Here is a 19,555-nt window from a genome sequence, read left to right on the forward strand (position 1 = left end):
GAGTATTTACAGCATTTTTTTTTACTTATAAAGGATAGTCCTTCCAGAAGGCATTCACTAAAGTTGCATTTCAGAGACTGTTGGCTAGAATTAAAACCCAAGGCATATGTTAGGTGTAGAAGGTAGAATTAAGGGATAATGGGCATTTACCTTAATTGGAAGGAAGTGGCTAGTGGTGTTCCATAAGGATGTGTGCTAGGGTGTCAACTATTTACTATATTCATGAATGAGATAACACAAACTGTCATATGTCTAAGATTACAGATGAGACCTAGACTAGCGATATAGTAATGTAGACTGGGGCATAAAATTACAAAGACATTGACAGATTAAGAACTGGGAACAACTTTGTCAGCGGATTTCAGTGTCTGAGGTGATCCATTTTGGAACAAAGAAGAATAAATTTGAGTATTATTGAAATGGTGAAAAGCTAGGTACAAAGACCCAAAGAGATTTAGGGGCCCATGTATCGCTAAAATGAAGTACTCGGGTTCAAAAAAAAATCAGTAAGACTGATGAAGTGGTAGTCCTCTAAGAGGGCCATAGTATAAAGGGAAGATTTTCTAGAGCTATAAAACACTCTGGTTGGATCATATGTTGAGTACCCTGTATAGTTCTGAGGACCATACCTTAGAAAAGAATACATTTGCCTTTAAGTGTGTGCAGTTCCGATTCATAGCATATTACGAATATTTCAAGAACTGAATTGTGAGGAGAGGTTACATAGATCGTGCTTGCATTCCTAAGAATATGGATAGTTTAGATTTGACTGAGGCTTTTCGGAGTTTGAAAGGATAGAAGGTGAGAAACTCTCTGAAGGGAAGTCTCGGACAAGGGGGCATGGCGATGGCAGAAAAATTAAGTAGTTACTTTGCTTCACTATTTACCTGGGAGGTAGAAGAGGCAGACAGAACGTTGAATGAATGATGAAGCAAGTGTATTTAAAAATTATTTATAAAAAATAGAATGCATTGAACAAATTCAAAAGACAGAGCACCAGGTCCAGACGGATTGCATCCCAGTTTTTTTAAATAATCTATGGAAGTGATGGAGGCATTAATACTTGTGTTTAATAGTTCATTAGAAAAATGTGCCCTGTCAGAGGGCTGACAAATAGCTAATGTTACTCTTATATTTAAGAAAGAAAACAGAGCATGTCCATGGAGTTAGATATGTCAGTTTAACATGGGTCATTTAAAAAAGAAGAAATTCTTGCTGAAGGTAAATTCTGTAGCATATATCTCCATCGTTCGAGGGAGGCAGTAAAAAATCTTTAAGAAAAACCAAGGGACTGTTAAATGTTGCAACAAAAACTGCTGCTGTGCAAGTTAAATTTTCTAAATGAAGTTCTATGAAAGCGCAAGCTGTTGTCCATTCACAATAGTGCTACCTATGTCATCTTAGTTTTATTCATTTACGGAATCTGGGCATTGCTGGCTGGACCTGTATTGATCCGTAGATGTCCTTCAGAAAATGGTGATGACATAGCTTCTTGAACTGCTGCACTCCCTGCAGGTACATCCATAGTTCTGTTAAGGAGGGAGCTCCAGGATTTTGACCCAGTGACAGTAAAAGAAAGGCAATATATTTCCATGTCAGGATGGTGAGTGACTTGGAGGGGAACCTCCAGGTAGTGGTGTTCCCAGGTCAGGTATCAGCTTTTTTTTGGGTTTGGATAGTGCTGCCCAAGAAACCTTGGGTTCATGCTATGCACCTTGTTGATAGAACACATGGCTGCCACTGTTTGTCAGTGGTGGAGGGATTGAATGTTTGTGGAAGGTGGAGCAATCAAAGCAGGCTGTTGTGCCCTGGATCATCTCAAGCTGCTTGAGAGTTGTTGGAGCTGCACTCATCCAAGCAAGAGGGGAATATTCCATTGCATTCCTGACTTGTGCCTTATAGATGGTGGGCAGGCTTTGGGGAGTCAGGAGGTGAGTTACTCATTGCAGTTTTCAGAGCCTTTGACCTGCTCTTGCAGCCACAGTATTTATAAGGCTCGTCTAGTTCAGTTTCTGTTCAATGGTAACACCCAGGAAGTTGATGGTGAGGAATTCAGTGATGGTAATGCCATTGAATATCAAGGAAAAATGGTTAGATCCCCTCTTGCTGGAGATAGTCAGTGTCTGCATCTGTGTGGCACAAATGTGATTTGCCAGTTATCAGCCTAAGCCTGGATATTGTCCACATCTTGCTGCATTTGGACATGGACTGCTTCAATATTTGAGGAGTCACAAATGGTGCTGCACATTGTGCAGTCATCAGCAAAAAACATTTATGTCTGACCTTTTGATGAAAGGTAGGTTACTGGTGAAGCAGCTGAATTGGTTGGCACTGAGGAATTCCTGCAGTGACGTCCTGGAGCTGAGATAATTAATCTCCAACCACCACAACCGCCTTCCTTTGTGTCAGGTATGAGTCCAACCAGTGGAGGGTTTTCCCCCTGATACCCATTGACTCCAGTTTTTCTAGCACAGCTTGATACCATAATCAGCCAAAATGCTGCGCTGATGTCAAGGGCAATCACTTTCATCTCCCTTCGGGACTTCAGCTCTTTTGTTCATGTTTGAACCAAGGCTGTAATGAAGTCAGGAGCTGAGTGGCTGTAAGGTTGTCTTTCCTCCCTGCTCTGAAAGAAAGAGAGGCTTCACCACAAATAAAGTTGGTAGTATAAATAAGAATGTTCTGTGAATGGTAGGATAGTCAATGTTTCTAATGGCATCCTCTTGCTTTTTTGGATTAGTGCCAATGATTGGGCATTTGTTGGTGCACTTCATATTTCAGAATTTAAAGAAGAAAAGTAAAATTGGAGTTTCTTGGCCACTAATTTCAACACTTTGTTTTGTATTGTATAGATGGCTATTTCCTCACATGAAAATGCTACACCAGTAAAACTGTTGCATAATGCTGCAGGGCATTTAAATGGACCAGCGCGAACTATTGGTGCAGCTCTTATAGGATACCTAGGTATGGTGTTGATCACAAGTCTTGTCTTATTCTGTTAAATATTAGCCAAATGCTGGAAATTTCAAATCCAGGGTATACAATTTAAAAGTTGTGCTTTTTGTTTTCTTGTTCATAACAACGATTGTAGACCCCGATTCTTGTCAGAAACAGGATGTGGCAGAGTAAGAACTTGATAAAATCTTTGCAGAAGCCTGCTTGCCCAATCCAGTTGGCTTGCAGCATTTTAAGGTGTATGTTCTGATTCTTAATAGAGGTTTACTCATCATACAGGAAAGACCTCACTGAAATATGAAAGTCTACCCAATGACAATTCATACCCTGACTATGTTTTAATTACGGTCAGCTGCATTATGCATTTGACATTAACTTAACTAAAGGTACTAGGTGTGAAAGAGCAACAGGCCCAGTTTCTATTTTGGGCAGGAGGAATAGGAGTACCTCTGCAGCCTATACCCTCCATCCCACTAATCCACCACTTATCTTGACTGCCCTTAATTGTGAAGCTTTCAGTTACTTGCTCTGACATTGCTTCCTAAATTTACCTCTGGTTTATAATCTCAAAGCTTTCTCAAAATCCACCTTTGAACCAAGCTTTCTGTCTCTTGTTCTAACTCTTGCTGTCTGTTCCTCTCCATTCCCATTTGGCAAGCGTTCTAGGACATCTTTACTGTTAAACACATTGTTTGTTTAAATGCTGAGTGTGGTATGAATGCATAAAGCTTACTCCCTGAATCTCTACAACAATAAGTTGAATCTCCTCCAATTACAATTTGGGTGCATGTTTGCATCGATCTTGGCACTGTCCCAGCAATTCCAGGTTTCCTGCTGCCCTGTTTAACACCTCTCATCAGCCTCACTTTATTGACAAGGTTAAAGTGAGTTTGCATTTAAATGAGACCTGGGAGTTAAAATGGAGCCAGACATGACATTTGCCACATTGGCCCCAAGCTTACCTAATGGCCCACAATTTAACTTGCATCAATGGTAATCTAACATTGATGTGGGTATGCCGGCGTTGGACTGGCGTAAACACAGTAAAAAGTCTGACAACACCAGGTTTTAGTCCAACCTATTTATTTGATAATATTCTCACTAGCTTTCGAGGGGACAGCCTCTTCGTCAGGTGAATGGAGAGTTCTGGCTCTGTCTGAGGCCAGAACTCTCCATTCACCTGATGAAGAGGCTGTCCCCTCGAAAGCTAGTGAGAATATTATCAAATAAATAGGTTGGACTAAAACCTGGTGTTGTCAGACTTTTTACTGAATCTAACATTGGAGAGTACTTTGGAAAATTTGGAGTTCTTGAATTTACCAATTGCATTTTGAATTGAATATCAAGTTCTGCTTTCCTAGTGTTTTAAAAGAACACCATGTTTAACTGAGATAGTTAGCAGGTTTTACATCAGTCTCAACTAAATGTTGCCTATATAATTTATTAGAAAGTTATTAAATAATTATGCCTTTTCCATATTAACTTCACTGAGCTTCTAGCCACACTTCAGCCATTCTTTTCACAATTGCATTATTAAAAATACCAAAACACAAAGTATTATAAAACCAAACAAAGATTTTTTTCTTGCAATATTTTGTTCAAGTGACATCAATTTTTATTTTGGTCAGGTGTGAGAACTTCTGTTCCTAGGCCTGTTGCCACTACTCTGCAGTACATCGGTGGAGCAGCTGCTATTTTAGGCTTGGTTGCAATGGCATCCGATGTCGAAGGTCTCTACGCTGCTGTGAAGGCCCTAGTCTGTGTGGTAAAAAGTAACGCACTGGCCAGCAAAGAGATGGAGAGGATTAAAGGCTACCAAGTAAGAGCTTCCCTGCAACTCATGGTTGTGGGAACAGACATTGTACATGTGTAAATTAGGAAAGAACAGTTTGTAACTGGTTTTGTCTGATGCTAATGCCAATGAAGGATAAAGCACAGAAGAAGCAGAAACTTGGGCATTTTTGGGATAGTTTACCAACAGTTGAAGTGGTAAATAAAACAAATCTCAGAAAATTTAGGTAACTATGCATTTGTGGTGATTCAATATTTGGATTTGTATGGATTCAGATTGTGGGCAGAATTGTTCACATGTTCATTTGTTTTTATAATTGCATTTTTTGATTGGAATTCAGGAAAAGATAATAGAATCACCAACAAGTGAAATGGGAGGATTAATGTTGAATGTGTTTTATTGGCTATACTAGGAGTTTAGAATTTGCTGTCAGGCCATATTTGAAGAATGTTCAAATTTCGTCCTCCATGGAAGTAAAAAGCATATAGATATTGGGGAGGGTGTAGAGAAAAGTAACAACACTGATCTCATATTCACAGGTGTTGAGCAATGGGGAAAGATTAGAGAAGGCCAAGCTCTACATTTTGGAAAGAAAACTGTTTAAGATTGAACCGCATTACAGTGTATAAAAAATGTCAGATGGTATAGATAGGGTGAGCCTTCAAGAATTGCTTCTAATTGAAGTGGGAGGGTAGGGTTGAAGAGCATAAAGTTAAATTTGAGAAAAGTGGATATTATAAAAACTTATTTACGCATTATATTCAAGTTTATTTATTAGTGTCACAAGTAGGCTTACATTAACACTGCAATGAAGTTACTGTGAAAATCCCCTTTTAATAATGAGTAAAAATCTGCCAGGAAGAATAGTAGTGATGAGGATATTACATTTAAAATGTAGTTGAATGCACAAATAAAAGAGCTAGGGTACCAAAGCCCTTTGAAGTGAATGTGTTTTCTTCCCCGTGACTTCTCTTCTCCTTCGACTGTCGTTTCAAGTTTACCAATATCAGTTTCCAAATACAATTGATGGAATTTTCAGTGAAGATTTGGTTTCTGTTTTAGCTCCTGGCAATGCTGTTGAAGAAGAAACGGACTCTGTTGAACAGTCACATTCTCCATCTTACATTTTCATTAGTGGGAACTGTCGACAGTGGCCATGAGACCAGTATCATTCCTAATTCCAATGGATTTCAGGATTTGCTTTGTGACTTTGAAGTAAGATATGAATAAAAAGTAGTGCAACGATAACTTAGAATATGAAGACAACATAGATTCATGCCTTACTAATTCTCTTTTACTTTTTTGATTTCCATTTAAAATTGTCTCATCTTGAAATTCTGATAGGGTGAGGGTTTCTCCTATCTATCCTATGTTGTAATATCACAACACCTATCAGGCTCCTTTCCAACTACTTTCCAGTGTATTCACCATATGGCACCTCACAATACTGAATCCCAATAGTAATTGTTCCTCGAGAGATCCATTAGGAAAGTAGTACATCATTCAGCAAAGAAAATGTATTTGACAAGATGTAACTCTGGAATTACAGTACCTTCAACAAATGATGTAGATGGCACTTGTTTAATGCAAACAAGCATCTCCCTAAAATTTAGGACAGGATCATGCTAGATTAGCTAGGACAGTGGTCCTAGCCAACAATAGTTTTGGTCATACGGTTCCCCACTCAGAACATTTACAAGTTACTTAAAATTGACAAGAATTTTTTAAAAGTTTTGTTTTAAGTTTGATGATTTTTTTTTTGACATGACCTTATTTTTACAGGTCTGGCTTAATGCACCATATGAACTTCATCTGTCATTATTTGAGCACTTTATTGAACTTTTGACTGAATCAAGGTACTAAATTATTTCAAAATACTTTTTAAATATTTATACTCAATTAAGTTTTTAGAAATAAAAAGGTTCCTTTAATTCTGTTTTACAGTGAAGCTTCTAGAAATGCCAAGTTAATGAGGGAATTCCAGTTGATACCAAAATTACTGCTTACCCTGAGAGATACATCTTTGTCACAGCCAACCATTGCAGCTATCAGTAACGTGCTCAGCCTTTTGCTACAAGGCTTTCCAAACAGCAATGATCTGCTCAGGTAGAATCCAAACAATCAAGAATGTTAAAGTAACCAATGAATTGAATTACAGCAAACCATTTGAGTACTGCGAATGCTTTACAATTTAAGTGTAATCCTGAAATGATGGACTTAGCGTTTAGTCGCTGAAAGAATTCTGCAAGCTGCACCAGTACAGCAGCGAAGTGCATTGTTGGTCTTTCAATCTAATAGAAAGGTATGCAACTAGTGCATAGAGGAATGAAGGGAGATCTTATAGAAACATATAAGATTATGAAGGGAACAGAAAAGATAGAAGCTGGGAAGTTGTTTCCACTGGCAGGTGAAACTAGGACTAAGGGTGTGGCCCCAAAATATGGAGGTTTATATGGAGATGTAGATTTAGGGGTAAGTTGAGGAGGAACTTCACACAAAGGGTTGTGAATCTGGAATTGCCTACCCAGAGAACCAGTTGAGGCTACCTCATTGAATATTTTTAAGGCAAGGATAGATAAATTTTTGACTAGTAAAGGAATTAAGGGTTAAGGTGAGCGGGCAGGTTAAGTGGAGCTGAATCCATGAAGAGATCAGCCATGATCTTATTGAATGACAGAGGAGAGGGTAGTTGACAGTCAACTACATTCAGGAATCGAGAGTTGTTAAGTATATTTGGAGTGACAAATTAAGAAAGCTAAGTACGGATATCAGAGGCAAAGACCCAATGGCATTTCTGGGCACAATTGGAGGAATAATTGAATAAAAGCAGAAGAGGAAAAAGAAAAAGCAAGTAAGTGAATAACATTGAAATGTGGACTGAGGGAGGCTTGAAGAAAGCCAGAGAAGCAAGACAATGTCAACAGCTGCCCTAAGACTGGTGGCAGTGACCGAATTACAGTAAATGAGAAGTGCCTATGCTAATCTTAAGCTGCAAATAATAATTTACTAATTTCCAGTTTTTGTTTGTGTCAAGATTTGGTCAGTTTCTTTCTTCCACATTACCAACGTTTGCAGTCTGTGAGAAGTTTATTGCCATGGAAGCTCATAGCGAGGAAAAGGAAGAAGGTGAGCAATGTATCTCTAGTTTAAAACTTCTTTGTATGTTGACTGTATAACATACGCTAATATTTGATTAACTTAGCCTCTTTCATTTGGCACACTATGGATCAACAGTATACTGCATGATGGATTTCAATAAACCTCCCAATTGTTGAGAACAGTTCACAATTGCTAATGCTGCAATTGTAATGTAAGTACCAGAATCACATTGGTACATTATTTGAGAATTGTATTATGCAGCAGCACCTTTATTTCAGAGTTCTGTGATTAGTCTCAATGCACATTCAACCATCTGCTCTCTTCCAGTGTTGGTAGCTTAAAGGTTGACTAGAGCTGCCTAGGTGCTTTTTTTGTGCTTGGATCACTTGAAACAGTTTCTTTATTTGTTGCCTACTTCCTAATTCTCTTACTCTAGTATATTTTCCTTTGTAAGCCTCTCCTATCATTGTCTTTGTTCCATAATTTTTTAAATTGATTCAACACCCAAACTTGATCATTCAGCATCATAAGAGTCCTTTGTGAATGTTAGTTAATACTGTTACAGGAAGAGAAGTAGTAGTTAGCTCATTAATTCTCTCAAGCCTTCCTGTATAAAATATAGTTTGTTAAAAGTCCACCCTGAGGTCAGTTTTTTGAAGATATGTATATTTCACATGTCTACCAGGTGCTGATGATGATTTTGGCGGCCTTGTTTCAGCTAATGCCATTCTACTGAGAAACAGACTTTTAGATATCTTGCTAAAGCTACTATATATTTCAAAAGAAAAGAACTGTGTAAATCCGCAGTGAGTATTGCTTGAAGTGCATGAAAGTTATTTTCTGTGATTTTTGAGTTATGTGTTTGTATTATTCATATATAATATGACTCTGCAACACTCTATCTGTGCTGTATGCGCTGCTCACTGTCTAATTTTGTTATTGTTGCACTGCATGCTTAAGTACAAATCATATTGAGTTGTGTGATCTCCGTGGGTGGAATTAAGTAGTAGGTAGAGGATTTAAAATTTGAAAACAAATTTTACTTTCAAAATTTTCTACTAATCTTTTCAGAACATTGAAATGATATTATTGTTTCATGACTTAATCATTTAATTATTTTTAACAAAAGTAAATAAAGTTATAGATCTTATCTGTTATTAAGTAAGTGTTATGTGTTTGTGCCCCACAAAATATTAATTAGCAGTGGCTGAGACATTAACTTGCACTTCCAGTTTGCCCTGATAACTTGTGATTTGGTTTGGCTGTTAAGTGCAGCAACAGCAGAAAATTTACCTCCTGGGTATGTGTAAAGACCAACAGCCAGCTTAACATCAAGAAACTCTGATTTATTGTGTTTGCAGCTGGTCAGATGCTCTTCATCAATATCCAAGGTTCATGGCTGCTAATTTTGATATTGTTTAAGTCTAAATGCTGCACGTGCCATCTGCATTTCTATTATTTTAGTTAAATCATATTTTTATCCACATTCTGTGCATTTCTTCTTCATGCTAGACATTTGAACTTACTTGTTTTTTTTTCCCTTTCAAAACCATAGAGCATGTGAAGAATTGGTGAAGATTTGGGGTTTTGACTGGCTTCTGATGTTCATGGAAGAACATTTGCATCCCACTACTGTCACTGCAGCAATGAGAATTCTTGTTGTATTGCTGAGCAATCAGTCAATCCTTGCCAAGTTTAAAGAAGGACTTTCTGGAGGAGGCTGGCTTGACCAGACTGACTCTGTTCTCACAAATAAAATTGGCACTGTATTAGGTATGTGTGAAATCTTTCTATTGCACAGTGTAGCTGCTACATCTGGAATATTGCCTGTTTGCTTTCTGCATTGCATATGATGTATTAACTTTTGTGTAGTTTCTCTTAAAGGAATCAAGTGTGGAGTACCATTGTGTACTGGTTAGGTTATTGCATGGGGAATCCAAAGGTCTTGACTACAAATCCAGATAATACACGTTCAAATCCTGTCACGATCATTTAACAATTTGAATTCAGCTTATGCAAAAAGAAATTTGGAATAAAAAACTAATAATCGCTAAAAGTGACTATGAAGTTCTGTAGATTGTTATAAAAACCCAGTTGATATATTAATGTTCTTCTGGGAAAGAACACTGTCATCCTTACCAGGTCTGACCTGTATGTAATTCCATTCCCACATCAGTTTTGTTGATGCTAGAGGTGAGTAATACAAGCTGACCTTGCCAATGACCTTCACATTGTGAAAAATTAAAAAAAAGTGATTTGCTGCTTTAAAGATATCTCCTGAATATATTGAACTCTGTTTTACCTCTCAAACTAGCATTCTAAACTGGTTTAAATTTGTAATGATGTGGATTTGCCAGCGTTGGACTGGGGTAAACACAAGATCTTGGGTTCATGTCGAACTATCTGTAACCCCCGTGACTTGCCTGGGTTTGCAAAACCTCACTTGCTGTACTGTCTGGAAATAATACACATCTCTTTAACCTGTGATCAGTGCTCCTTCCACACACATTGTCAGCCACTTTAGGACTTGAACAGCAGGTTAGGTGTAAAGATTCGCATTCTAATCTGTAAACTGTCTGTGCTTTATATGCTCTGTCTGAGGCCAGAACTCTCCATTCACCTGAAGAAGAGGGAAACCCCTCGAAAGCTAGTGAGTTTACTATCAAATAAATCAGTTGGACTAAAACCTGGTGTTGTCAGACTTTTTACTTAAATTTGTAACAGATACAGCAGTATGTTCTGTAAGCCCAAAGGTGCCTTGGGAAATTCCTCTCAGAACTTCACAGATAAGCATTCGCATGGCAGTTGCTCACAAGTGCAATTGTACAAACACTCTGTGACCAGAGAAAGTAGTTAGTCTGGCTCAACTCAGTGTAGTAGGTTTCTTTAATTTGTAAAAATATCCCTGAAGTTGGGATATGCGTGTCCTGGCTACCAGAAGCTACGAACCCACTCCAAAAATTTGGTTTAATGCAAAACTGATCTTGCTTCATTCAGCGTGTATGCGGGTACAATCTGCCCACCATGTTGGGATAAAAAGTTTCTTCTTCGTTTACGACAATTTAAATTTTCTGTTTGGTATGCTGGCATGAAGTATTGAGCCGAAGTCATATGTTTCTCTCAAATGAAGAGGGATAATTTTGTCTTAGAAAATACCATGTAGCAAAAGAAAAGCCATCGATCTTTCTATAAAAATATCTTTAACTTGTCATTTTCAGGTTTCAATGTTGGCAGAATTGCTGGTGGTAGATCAACAGTGCGTGAAATAAACCGTGATGCTTGTCATGTCCCTGGTTTCTTTATTCTCCAGTCATTCTTGCCCAAACATACCAATGTGCCTGAACTATATTTTCTGTTGATGGCTCTTTTCCTCCAGCAGCCAGTTACTGAACTGCCAGAAAACCTGCAGGTATGTAATTCATTGTTTAATCATTATTCATTTTAGTTTAAAATTTGGGTTCCATTTCTTTATCCATTTAAAGTACTATGACTGTGTCAGAGTCATAATTCTAGTTAACATGTTAACCAGTTAACCTGGAATAATATGTATTTTTTTCCTTGAAAATGATGACATTGTGAGGGATCTGTAACTTCATAAATTATGAGATAAGACATTTAACAAATGGACTTAACTTAAAGGATGAAACTTATATGGCGATCAAATGGAATAGGAAATGGCAAATTATTTTTCAATCCAGTACAATTAAGCGCTTTGAATTGTGACTATATTTAATAATTTAGCTGCTGAATTTTAAAACCTAGATAGAAATTCTTACACCTCATTTATAATGCAGCCTCAATGACATTCTAATTCTAACTGGTATCTGCATTGAATGACTAGTCAGGAAATATCTTATCCTATAAACTGCCAGGAATACAAGTGACTCTTGCTTCAATGTCTGTACGTTGATTGTTAAAAGTTTTCTGCCGTTTGTTCTGTGAGTAACAGACTAATTAGTGGAGGCAATGGATATCCTGGTTACTTGCAGGGACATTGTGTGGTCTGTTTTTGGAAAGGTCAGTGGCATCTTGTGCCACACAGCCACTTAGACTAGTGCCAAGGATCCCAGGGATGAAGGACCCTCTTGCCTTTGGCTGGCAGCTCCCCAGAATTAAAAACAGTAAATGAGGAAATAAGAATACTGGCTTGAAAGGGTCTTGTATACCTTAAAATGGAATACCAAGAAAATGGGGAAATAAGAACACTGGAATTGCTTTTACCTCTCTGGTCTTCTATACCAACCAGTACCATTGGGGAGTTGTACGTTGCTGCTTGTAACAACTTGAGGCCTTTAATCAAAGAAGGACCCAGGTGCAAGTAAGTGATGACAAAAAGGAGCAGCCAATGTGGTTCTCACCACCAACCCCCTTCCCAATGCTGGGTCCTTCAATAACATGCTATGTGCCTTTGAACAAGGGCACACACCATTTCTCCCCCACCCCACCTCAAGCCCTAGGACCATGCAACCAAAGATGCTGGAGTTTGCTTGTTGTGCTCCCCAACCACTAGGGTTGAGGCAAGAAGTTGTCACCCTCCTTCCCAATTAAATGCCTCTCCATGGGGAGGACACAGGATTCTGCCCAACATTTTCACTGTTTGTCGCACTTTGAACGTGTTGAATCTGGAAAATAAAACCCACTTTTTTGTTCGATTTAGACGAATGAGCAATTGCTTTATATTTTCGCCATTTAGGGCGAAGCCTTAATGAATGCTGTAAATCTTGGCAGTTCCAATCTTTGAAACCAAAAGAAGGGAAAAAACAACTTGTGACATCAGGCTGCAAAGAGGATCACAGAGGTAGTGAGTGATGGTGTCCTCCCTCAATAACTCCCACCCTGCAATCTCCTTTCTGCTAATACTCACCTGTACTTGCCAAATATTAAAGATTGAAGGATGAGCTTGCCGAATATTAAAGATAGAAGGATGGTAGGAGATGAGGTCCTTAATGCAATTACTGTCACTAGAGAGGTAGTGCTTGATAGACTAACGGGACTGAAGGTAGACAAGTCCCTGGGACTGGATGGAATGCATCCCAGGGTTCTGAAAGAAATGGCAGAGGTGATAGCGGATGCCTTAGTAATTATTCATCAAAATTCGCTGGACTTTGAGGAAGTGCCGGAAGATTGGAAAACAACTAATGTTACGCCGCTGTTTAAAAAAGGTAGCAGACAAAAGATAGGGAATTATAGGCTGGTTCGCTTAACGTCCGTAATTGGAAAACTGCTAGAATCCATCGTCAAAGGAGAAATAGCAGGACACCTAGAAAAGAATGGTTTAATCAAGCAGACGTAGCACAGATTCGTGAAGGGAAAGCCGTGTTTAACGAACTTATTGGATTTCTATGAGGATGTGACTAGTGCAGTAGACAGAGGGGAACCGGTGGATGTGGTGTTTTTGGATTTCCAGAAGGCGTTCAGTAAGGTGCCTCACAAAAGGTTGCTGCAAAAGGTTAGGGTGCACGGAGTTGGGGGGTAAGGTGTTAGTGTGGATTGAGGATTGGTTGCCTAACAGGAAGCAGAGAGTTGGAATCAATGGGTGCTATTCTGGTCGGCAGTTGGTGACTAGTGGAGTGGCGCAGGGATCGGTGCTGGGGCCTCAACTGTTTACCATCTACATAGACAATCTGGAGGAGGGGGCTGAGGGTAGGGTAACAAAATTTGCTGATGACACGAAGATGAGTGGAAAAGCAAATTGCGTGGAAGGCACGGAAAGTCTGCAGAGAGATCTGGATAGGCTGAGTGAGTGGGCAAGGACCTGTCAGATGGAGTATAACATTAGCAAATGTGAGGTTATCCACTTTGGTAGAAATAATAGGAGGACGAAAAGCTGCAGCATGCTACGGTGCAGAGGGACCTGGGGGTCCTTGTGCACAGATTGCAAAAACCCAGTCTGGAGGTGCAGCAGGTGATCAAGGAGGTGAATGGAATGTTGGCCTTTATAGAGAGGGGGATAGAATATAAAAGCAGGGAGGTCTTGCTGCAACTGTACAGGGCACTGGTGAGGCCACAACTGGAGTACTGTGTGCAGTTTTGGCCACTGCATTTGCAAAAGGATATATTGGCCTTGGAGGGAGTACAGAGAAGGTTCACTAGGCTGATACCGGAGATGAGGGGGTTAGCCTATGAGGAAAGATAGAATAGATTGGGTCTGTACTCGTTGGAGTTTAGAAGGCTGAGGGGGGATTTTATAGAGACGTGTAAGATAATGAAGGGGCTAGATAGGGTAGAGGTAGAGAGATTCTTCCCACTTAGAAAGGATGGCAGAACGAGAGGGCACAGCCTCAAAATAAAGGGGGGGGGGGTGCAGTTTAGATCAGTGTTGAGGAGGAACTTCTTCACTCAAAGGGTGGTGAGTCTCTGGAATTCTCTGCCCATTGAAGTGGTGGAGGCTACCTCGCTGAATATATTTAAGTCATGGGTAGATAGGTTTCTGATAGACAAGGGAATTAAGGGTTATGGAGAGAAGGCGGGAAAGTGGAACTGATCCACTTCAGATCAGCCATGATCTTGTTGAATGGCGGGGCAGGCCCAAAGGGCTAGATGGCCTATTCCTGCTCCTATTTCTTATGTTCTTACGTGGGTCCATCCTTAATCAGAGGTCACAGGTGGCTATACAAGCAGCAGCCAATGTCTCCCCAGTGGTACTGCTAAGTTGCTGAACACAAAAGAGCCAGAAGGAAAAACAGTTACAGTATTCTTATTTCCCTGTTTTACTGGTGTTCCATTTTAAAGTATACAAGTCCAGTATGGCATTGAGTGGAACAGAGTGAAGGAGACGGTACAGGTAAGGGTAGAGGCCGAGGATGTCCCAATAATAAAGGGAGTAGGGGGCTTGAGTATGGTTGGTGGCGTTACATCAGATAGGGTCCAGGTGAAGGCTGGGATGAAGGCACTTTATCTGAATGCACATTTTTAAGATGGGTTTTTGATAAGAGAGGGGATTAAGGGTTATGGGGAGAGGGCGGGAATGTGGAACTGAGCCACGACAGATCAGCCATGATCTTATTGAATGGCGGGGCAGGCTCGAAGGGCTAGATGGCCTACTCCTGCTCCTATTTCTTATGTTCTTATGACTGAAAAATGTGGCCACAGACCAAAGCCCATTTAAGAATTGTTAGTATTTCTTGGAATCAAAACAAAGAGTTTTTTTTGTTATTGGTATTAAATTTGTCATTTGACCATAAGACCTGGAGCAGAATTAAGTCACTCGGTCCATCAAGTCTGCTTCGCCTTTCAATCGTGGCTGATATTTTTCTCATCCCAATTCTCCTGTCTTTTCCCATAACTCCTGTTCCCCTTATTAATCAAGAACCTATCTATCTTAGTTTTAAAAACACTCAATGACCTGGCCTCCTCAGCCCTCTGCGGCGAAGTGTTCCACAGATTCACCACTTTCTGGCTGAAGAAATTTCTCCTCATCTCTGTTTTAAAGGATCGTCCCTTTAGCCTGAGGTTGTGCCCTCTGGTTCTAGTTTTCTTTACTAGTGGAAACATCCTCTCCATGTTCACTCAATCCAGGCTTTGCAGTATCCTGTAAGTTCCAATAAGATCCCTCCTAATCTTCTAAACTCCAATGAGTACAGACCCAGAGTCTTCAACTGTTCCTTAAATGACAAGCTCTTCATTCCAGGGATCATTCTTGTGAACATTCTCTGGACCCTTTCCAAGACCAGCACACCCTTTATTAGATATGGGACCCAAAACTGCTCACAGTACCCCAAATGGGGTCTGATCAGAGCCTTATACAGTCTGAGAAGTACATCCCTGCTCTTGTATTCTAATCCTCTTGACATGAATGCTAACGTTGCATTTGCTTCCTAACTGTTGACTGAACCTGCACGTTAACTTTGAGAATCTTGAACAAGGACTCCCAAGTCCCTTTGTGTTTCTGATTTCCTAAGCATTTTCCCATTTAAAAAATAGTCTATGCCTCCATTCCTCCTTCCAAAGTGCATAACCTCACAATTTTCCACATTGTATTCTATCTGCCGCTTCTTTGCCCATCTCCCAAATCTTTCTGCAGACGCCCCGCTTCGTCAGTACTACCTGTCCCTCTACATATCTTTGTATCATTTGCAAACTTTGCAACAGTGCCTTCGGTTCCTTCCTCCAAATTGTTAATGTATATTGTGAAAAGTTGTGGTCCCAGTACTGACCCCCTGAGGCATACCACTAGTCACTGGCTGCCATCCTGAAAAAGATCCCTTTATCCCTGCTCTCTGCCTTCTACCACTCAACCAATCCTCTATCCAGGCTAGGTTCTTGCTCTTAATTTACTTAACAGTCCCCTATGCAGCACCTGGTCAGCGGTCTTCTGGAAATCTAAATAAATCACGTCCACTGGTTGTCTTTTATCTAACTTCCTGTTACGTCCTCAAGGAACTCTAACAGATTTGTCAGACATGACCTCCCCTTGACAAAGCTGTGCTGGCTCAGTCCTACTTTATCATGCAATTCCACATACTCTGCAATCTCATCTTTAACAGTGGACTCTCAAATCTTGCCAATGACTGAAGTCAGGCTAACCGGCCTTAATTTCCCGTCTGCTGCCTCTCTCCTTTCATAAATAGCGGTGTTACATTCGCTACTTTCCAGTCCTCTGGTACTCTCCCTGCCTCCAATGATTCTTGAAAGATCACCACCAATATCTCCACAATTTCTTCAGCTATCTCCTTTAACACCCTGGGGTGTAGTCCATTCAGTCCCGATGATTTATCCACCTTCAGACCTTTCAGTTTCCCCAGAGCCTTCTCCTTAGTGATGGCCACTATTCACCTGTGCTCTCTGACTCTCCTGGAGCTCTGATATCCCACTAGTGTCTTCTACCATGAAGATTGATGCAAGGTAACTATTTAGTTCCTCTGCCATTGCTTTGTTTCCTATTATTACTTCTCCTGCCGCATTGGATTAATGTATTATCTCCTTTAAACCACCCAAGGGCATTTTAGTGTTGCATTTATGCAAATAGCAAAAATAAAGCAGGTTTGTATCAGTCAGCTGTTACTCTTATGCCAATACAGTTTGGACTCGCAAATTAAATTGATGTATTTCCTGAAGAAGCTGCTAGAATTCTGAGAAATAATTTCAGAAAGAACTGCAAAATGAACAAGCATCCCCAGAGAAAATTGCATGACTTTCTACTCCTCCTGTTTCACTTTCAAATTTGAATGTACCACAACAGGTTTAGGTAGAAATAGCCTGTAGATTTGAATATTCCAACATGCTCCAGGTTGGCCTCCTGCATTCTACTTGCAGCAAATGCCTGACTGCTTGCTGACACTGGCTCCCAATCAAGCAGCATCTTGATATTGAACTTTTCATCCCTGTTTTCACGTCCCTCCATGGCTTTGCCCCTTTTTTCCCTGTAATCTCCTCCAATCCCGCAATCCTCCATGAAATCTGTGCTCCTCTAATTTTGGCCTCTTTTGTCTATAGAATTTTAATTGCCCCATCATTGATGGCTGTGCTGTCAGTTCCTAGGCATGAAGCTCTGGAATACTCTCACTGTACATCTACAACTCTCTACCACTCTTTCCCAGATACTCATTAAAATCTACTTCCTGTCACCAAGCTTTTGTTCTTCTGACCCAATAGCTCCTTGTGTTCCTCAGTGTCCTACTTTATTTTATTATGTTCCTGTGAAGTGCCTTGGATGTTCCATTCTATTAAAGGTGCTATATAAATAGAAGTTGGTGTTGGGCTTTTGCCAATATCGCTTGTCTACCCAAATAAAACATGGTGAGCCAACTTTCCCCTTTTTTATTACAAAACTATTATTGTATGTCATTTTAAACGATATGAATATAAATTCTAATGTCCAGTATAACAAAAGATGGCTAGAATAATCTGAATTAAGTTTTTAACTATTAAACAATGTAGGTATGTTTGTACTAAACCCCAGTTGACCCTTGTAAAAGTGAGAATTTTCCAAGCTAGTTTCCTATCATTGGAACTTAAAAACAAAGTAGCTTGTGAATAATACATTTAATTGAAAAATAACAAAATAATTTTAATACTAAATAGCATCATACTTCGGTTTAAGAAAAAGGTGTTCACGATGGTAGCTAAACATATTGTCATGTGCTTTCTTAAAACAGTTTGATCTGGATTCTATCTGGACATTTATCTTCGGTGTTCCTGCTTCGAGTGGGACAGTGGTTGCATCTGTTCACACTGTATGCTCAGAATCTGCTTTTTTATTGTTGGGAATGTTGAGGAGTATGCTCAATCTTGTAAGTATGCAAAAACTAAATTGACCTTCTTAATCACAAAGACTTGGATAAAATAGTAAAACTTTTAAAACATTGTGATTTTGAAAATATATGCACATTGCTTCAGTCTAATCTGTCTCAACCCACATCCAATCTTGCCTTATTTCATCCATCAGCATTGGGTTGATGGAATTCTTCACTTCCGTTGATTGATATAAAATTCCAGCCCAAAATACACAACTACATTTCCGAGCAAGTGCATTAGAAAGTGTCGAAAACTTTATAGTCAAAAATTGTTTCACTCTAGCCTTAACTAAAACATATATTCAAGAAGTTGTATTCTGAAATGCATTATTTGAGTTAATGTTGTTTCATCTAATATTGAGACTAGATTTGATATTGGATCATGAGCATCAGCCTAGTTTTTTTTTGCTGCTTCCCATTTTAGTGTGTAAATTGCAAGGCTGATACCTGAAAATGGGAGTAGTTTATTTCCCAGCAGTTCTTCATTCTACATTGTTGCTTTATTTCTTAAGAACAGGGTTGAGTAACTTTGAATACATGTACATTTGACAGATGTCTGTTCTGCATGCCATCTTTTGATCAAGTATAGAGGCTAAATGTCTAAAAATACCAGTTTGAAATAGGCATCCATCACTACTAGGGTCTCAGCTGTATCAGGAACTGATGCCTGTAGCCCAGATAAATATATTTAATGTTTAATATCTTAAATCACCTATTCAGCTGCGTGTAAATTTATTTTCCTGCAGACACTGGAGTTCTTGTGAATCTTTGTTTAAAAAAAAATTATAAATTGGGGTTTTTTTTGCCATTAATGGATCTTTCAATGGGAATTTCCTCAATCTGTGGTATTTGGAAGATGATGTTTTGGTGACCTAGGACAGGCAGGTTTAGATACATGTAAGATACCCTGTGCCCAACCCACCCCCATGTGCACATCTGCAGTTTAGGAGACGATGACCAAAACTTTTGCATCCCTTCAAGTGGGATTTGAGGAAGTGGGACTGAGAAAGCAGGGGAAATCCAGAGGGTTGACTCCCTCATATGGTCATGCCTGCAGAAGAGATAATAGAGGCAGGCTGCCTTTGGAATCAGCAACCCAGTCGATGGAGGCAGGCACCCAGTCAAGGTGTTTTAAGGTCCCAGTTCACATCCATTTCCTAAGAGTGATGCAAAGAGGAGGTCTGCAACTTTATAAGTGGCCCTGCACTGCTCTACACTAAGCAGTCCCACAGTTTTGAGTGGTGTTTTATTATTACTCCTTGTGGACACTTTTGTGAGTAGTCCCGTTTCGAGGCGGGCCCCAGATCTTCTGCTTCCTCTGCAGCGCTTGCATCTCCCAGTGCAGCTGCTGACCAACCCTTCTGTCATTGACTAACAGCACCCATACACCACCCACACTCTGTGATTGAACAGTGAACATTAATTGATCATTTCCCATAAGATTGCACCAGTAGGTGGACTGCTGACACAGGCC

General features: G+C 39.7%; 1 protein-coding gene across 1 annotated transcript in view; it reads left to right on the forward strand.

Moving 5' to 3' along the window:
- Positions 1–19,555, forward strand: part of wdfy3 (WD repeat and FYVE domain containing 3) — a 346,946-nt gene that overhangs the window by 193,707 nt on the left and 133,684 nt on the right. The window contains exons 23-32 of the mRNA XM_080191135.1: positions 2,853–2,964; positions 4,584–4,774; positions 5,810–5,962; positions 6,530–6,603; positions 6,692–6,853; positions 7,782–7,873; positions 8,532–8,652; positions 9,402–9,619; positions 11,065–11,255; positions 17,944–18,078. Of these exons, the coding sequence (XP_080047261.1) occupies positions 2,853–2,964; positions 4,584–4,774; positions 5,810–5,962; positions 6,530–6,603; positions 6,692–6,853; positions 7,782–7,873; positions 8,532–8,652; positions 9,402–9,619; positions 11,065–11,255; positions 17,944–18,078 (1,449 nt within the window). The remainder of the gene's footprint in view (positions 1–2,852; positions 2,965–4,583; positions 4,775–5,809; positions 5,963–6,529; positions 6,604–6,691; positions 6,854–7,781; positions 7,874–8,531; positions 8,653–9,401; positions 9,620–11,064; positions 11,256–17,943; positions 18,079–19,555) is intronic.

Source organism: Carcharhinus amblyrhynchos, chromosome 1, assembly GCF_965287045.1.
Source record: "Carcharhinus amblyrhynchos chromosome 1, sCarAmb.v2.hapA, whole genome shotgun sequence".
Taxonomy (NCBI): Eukaryota; Metazoa; Chordata; class Chondrichthyes; order Carcharhiniformes; family Carcharhinidae; genus Carcharhinus; species Carcharhinus amblyrhynchos.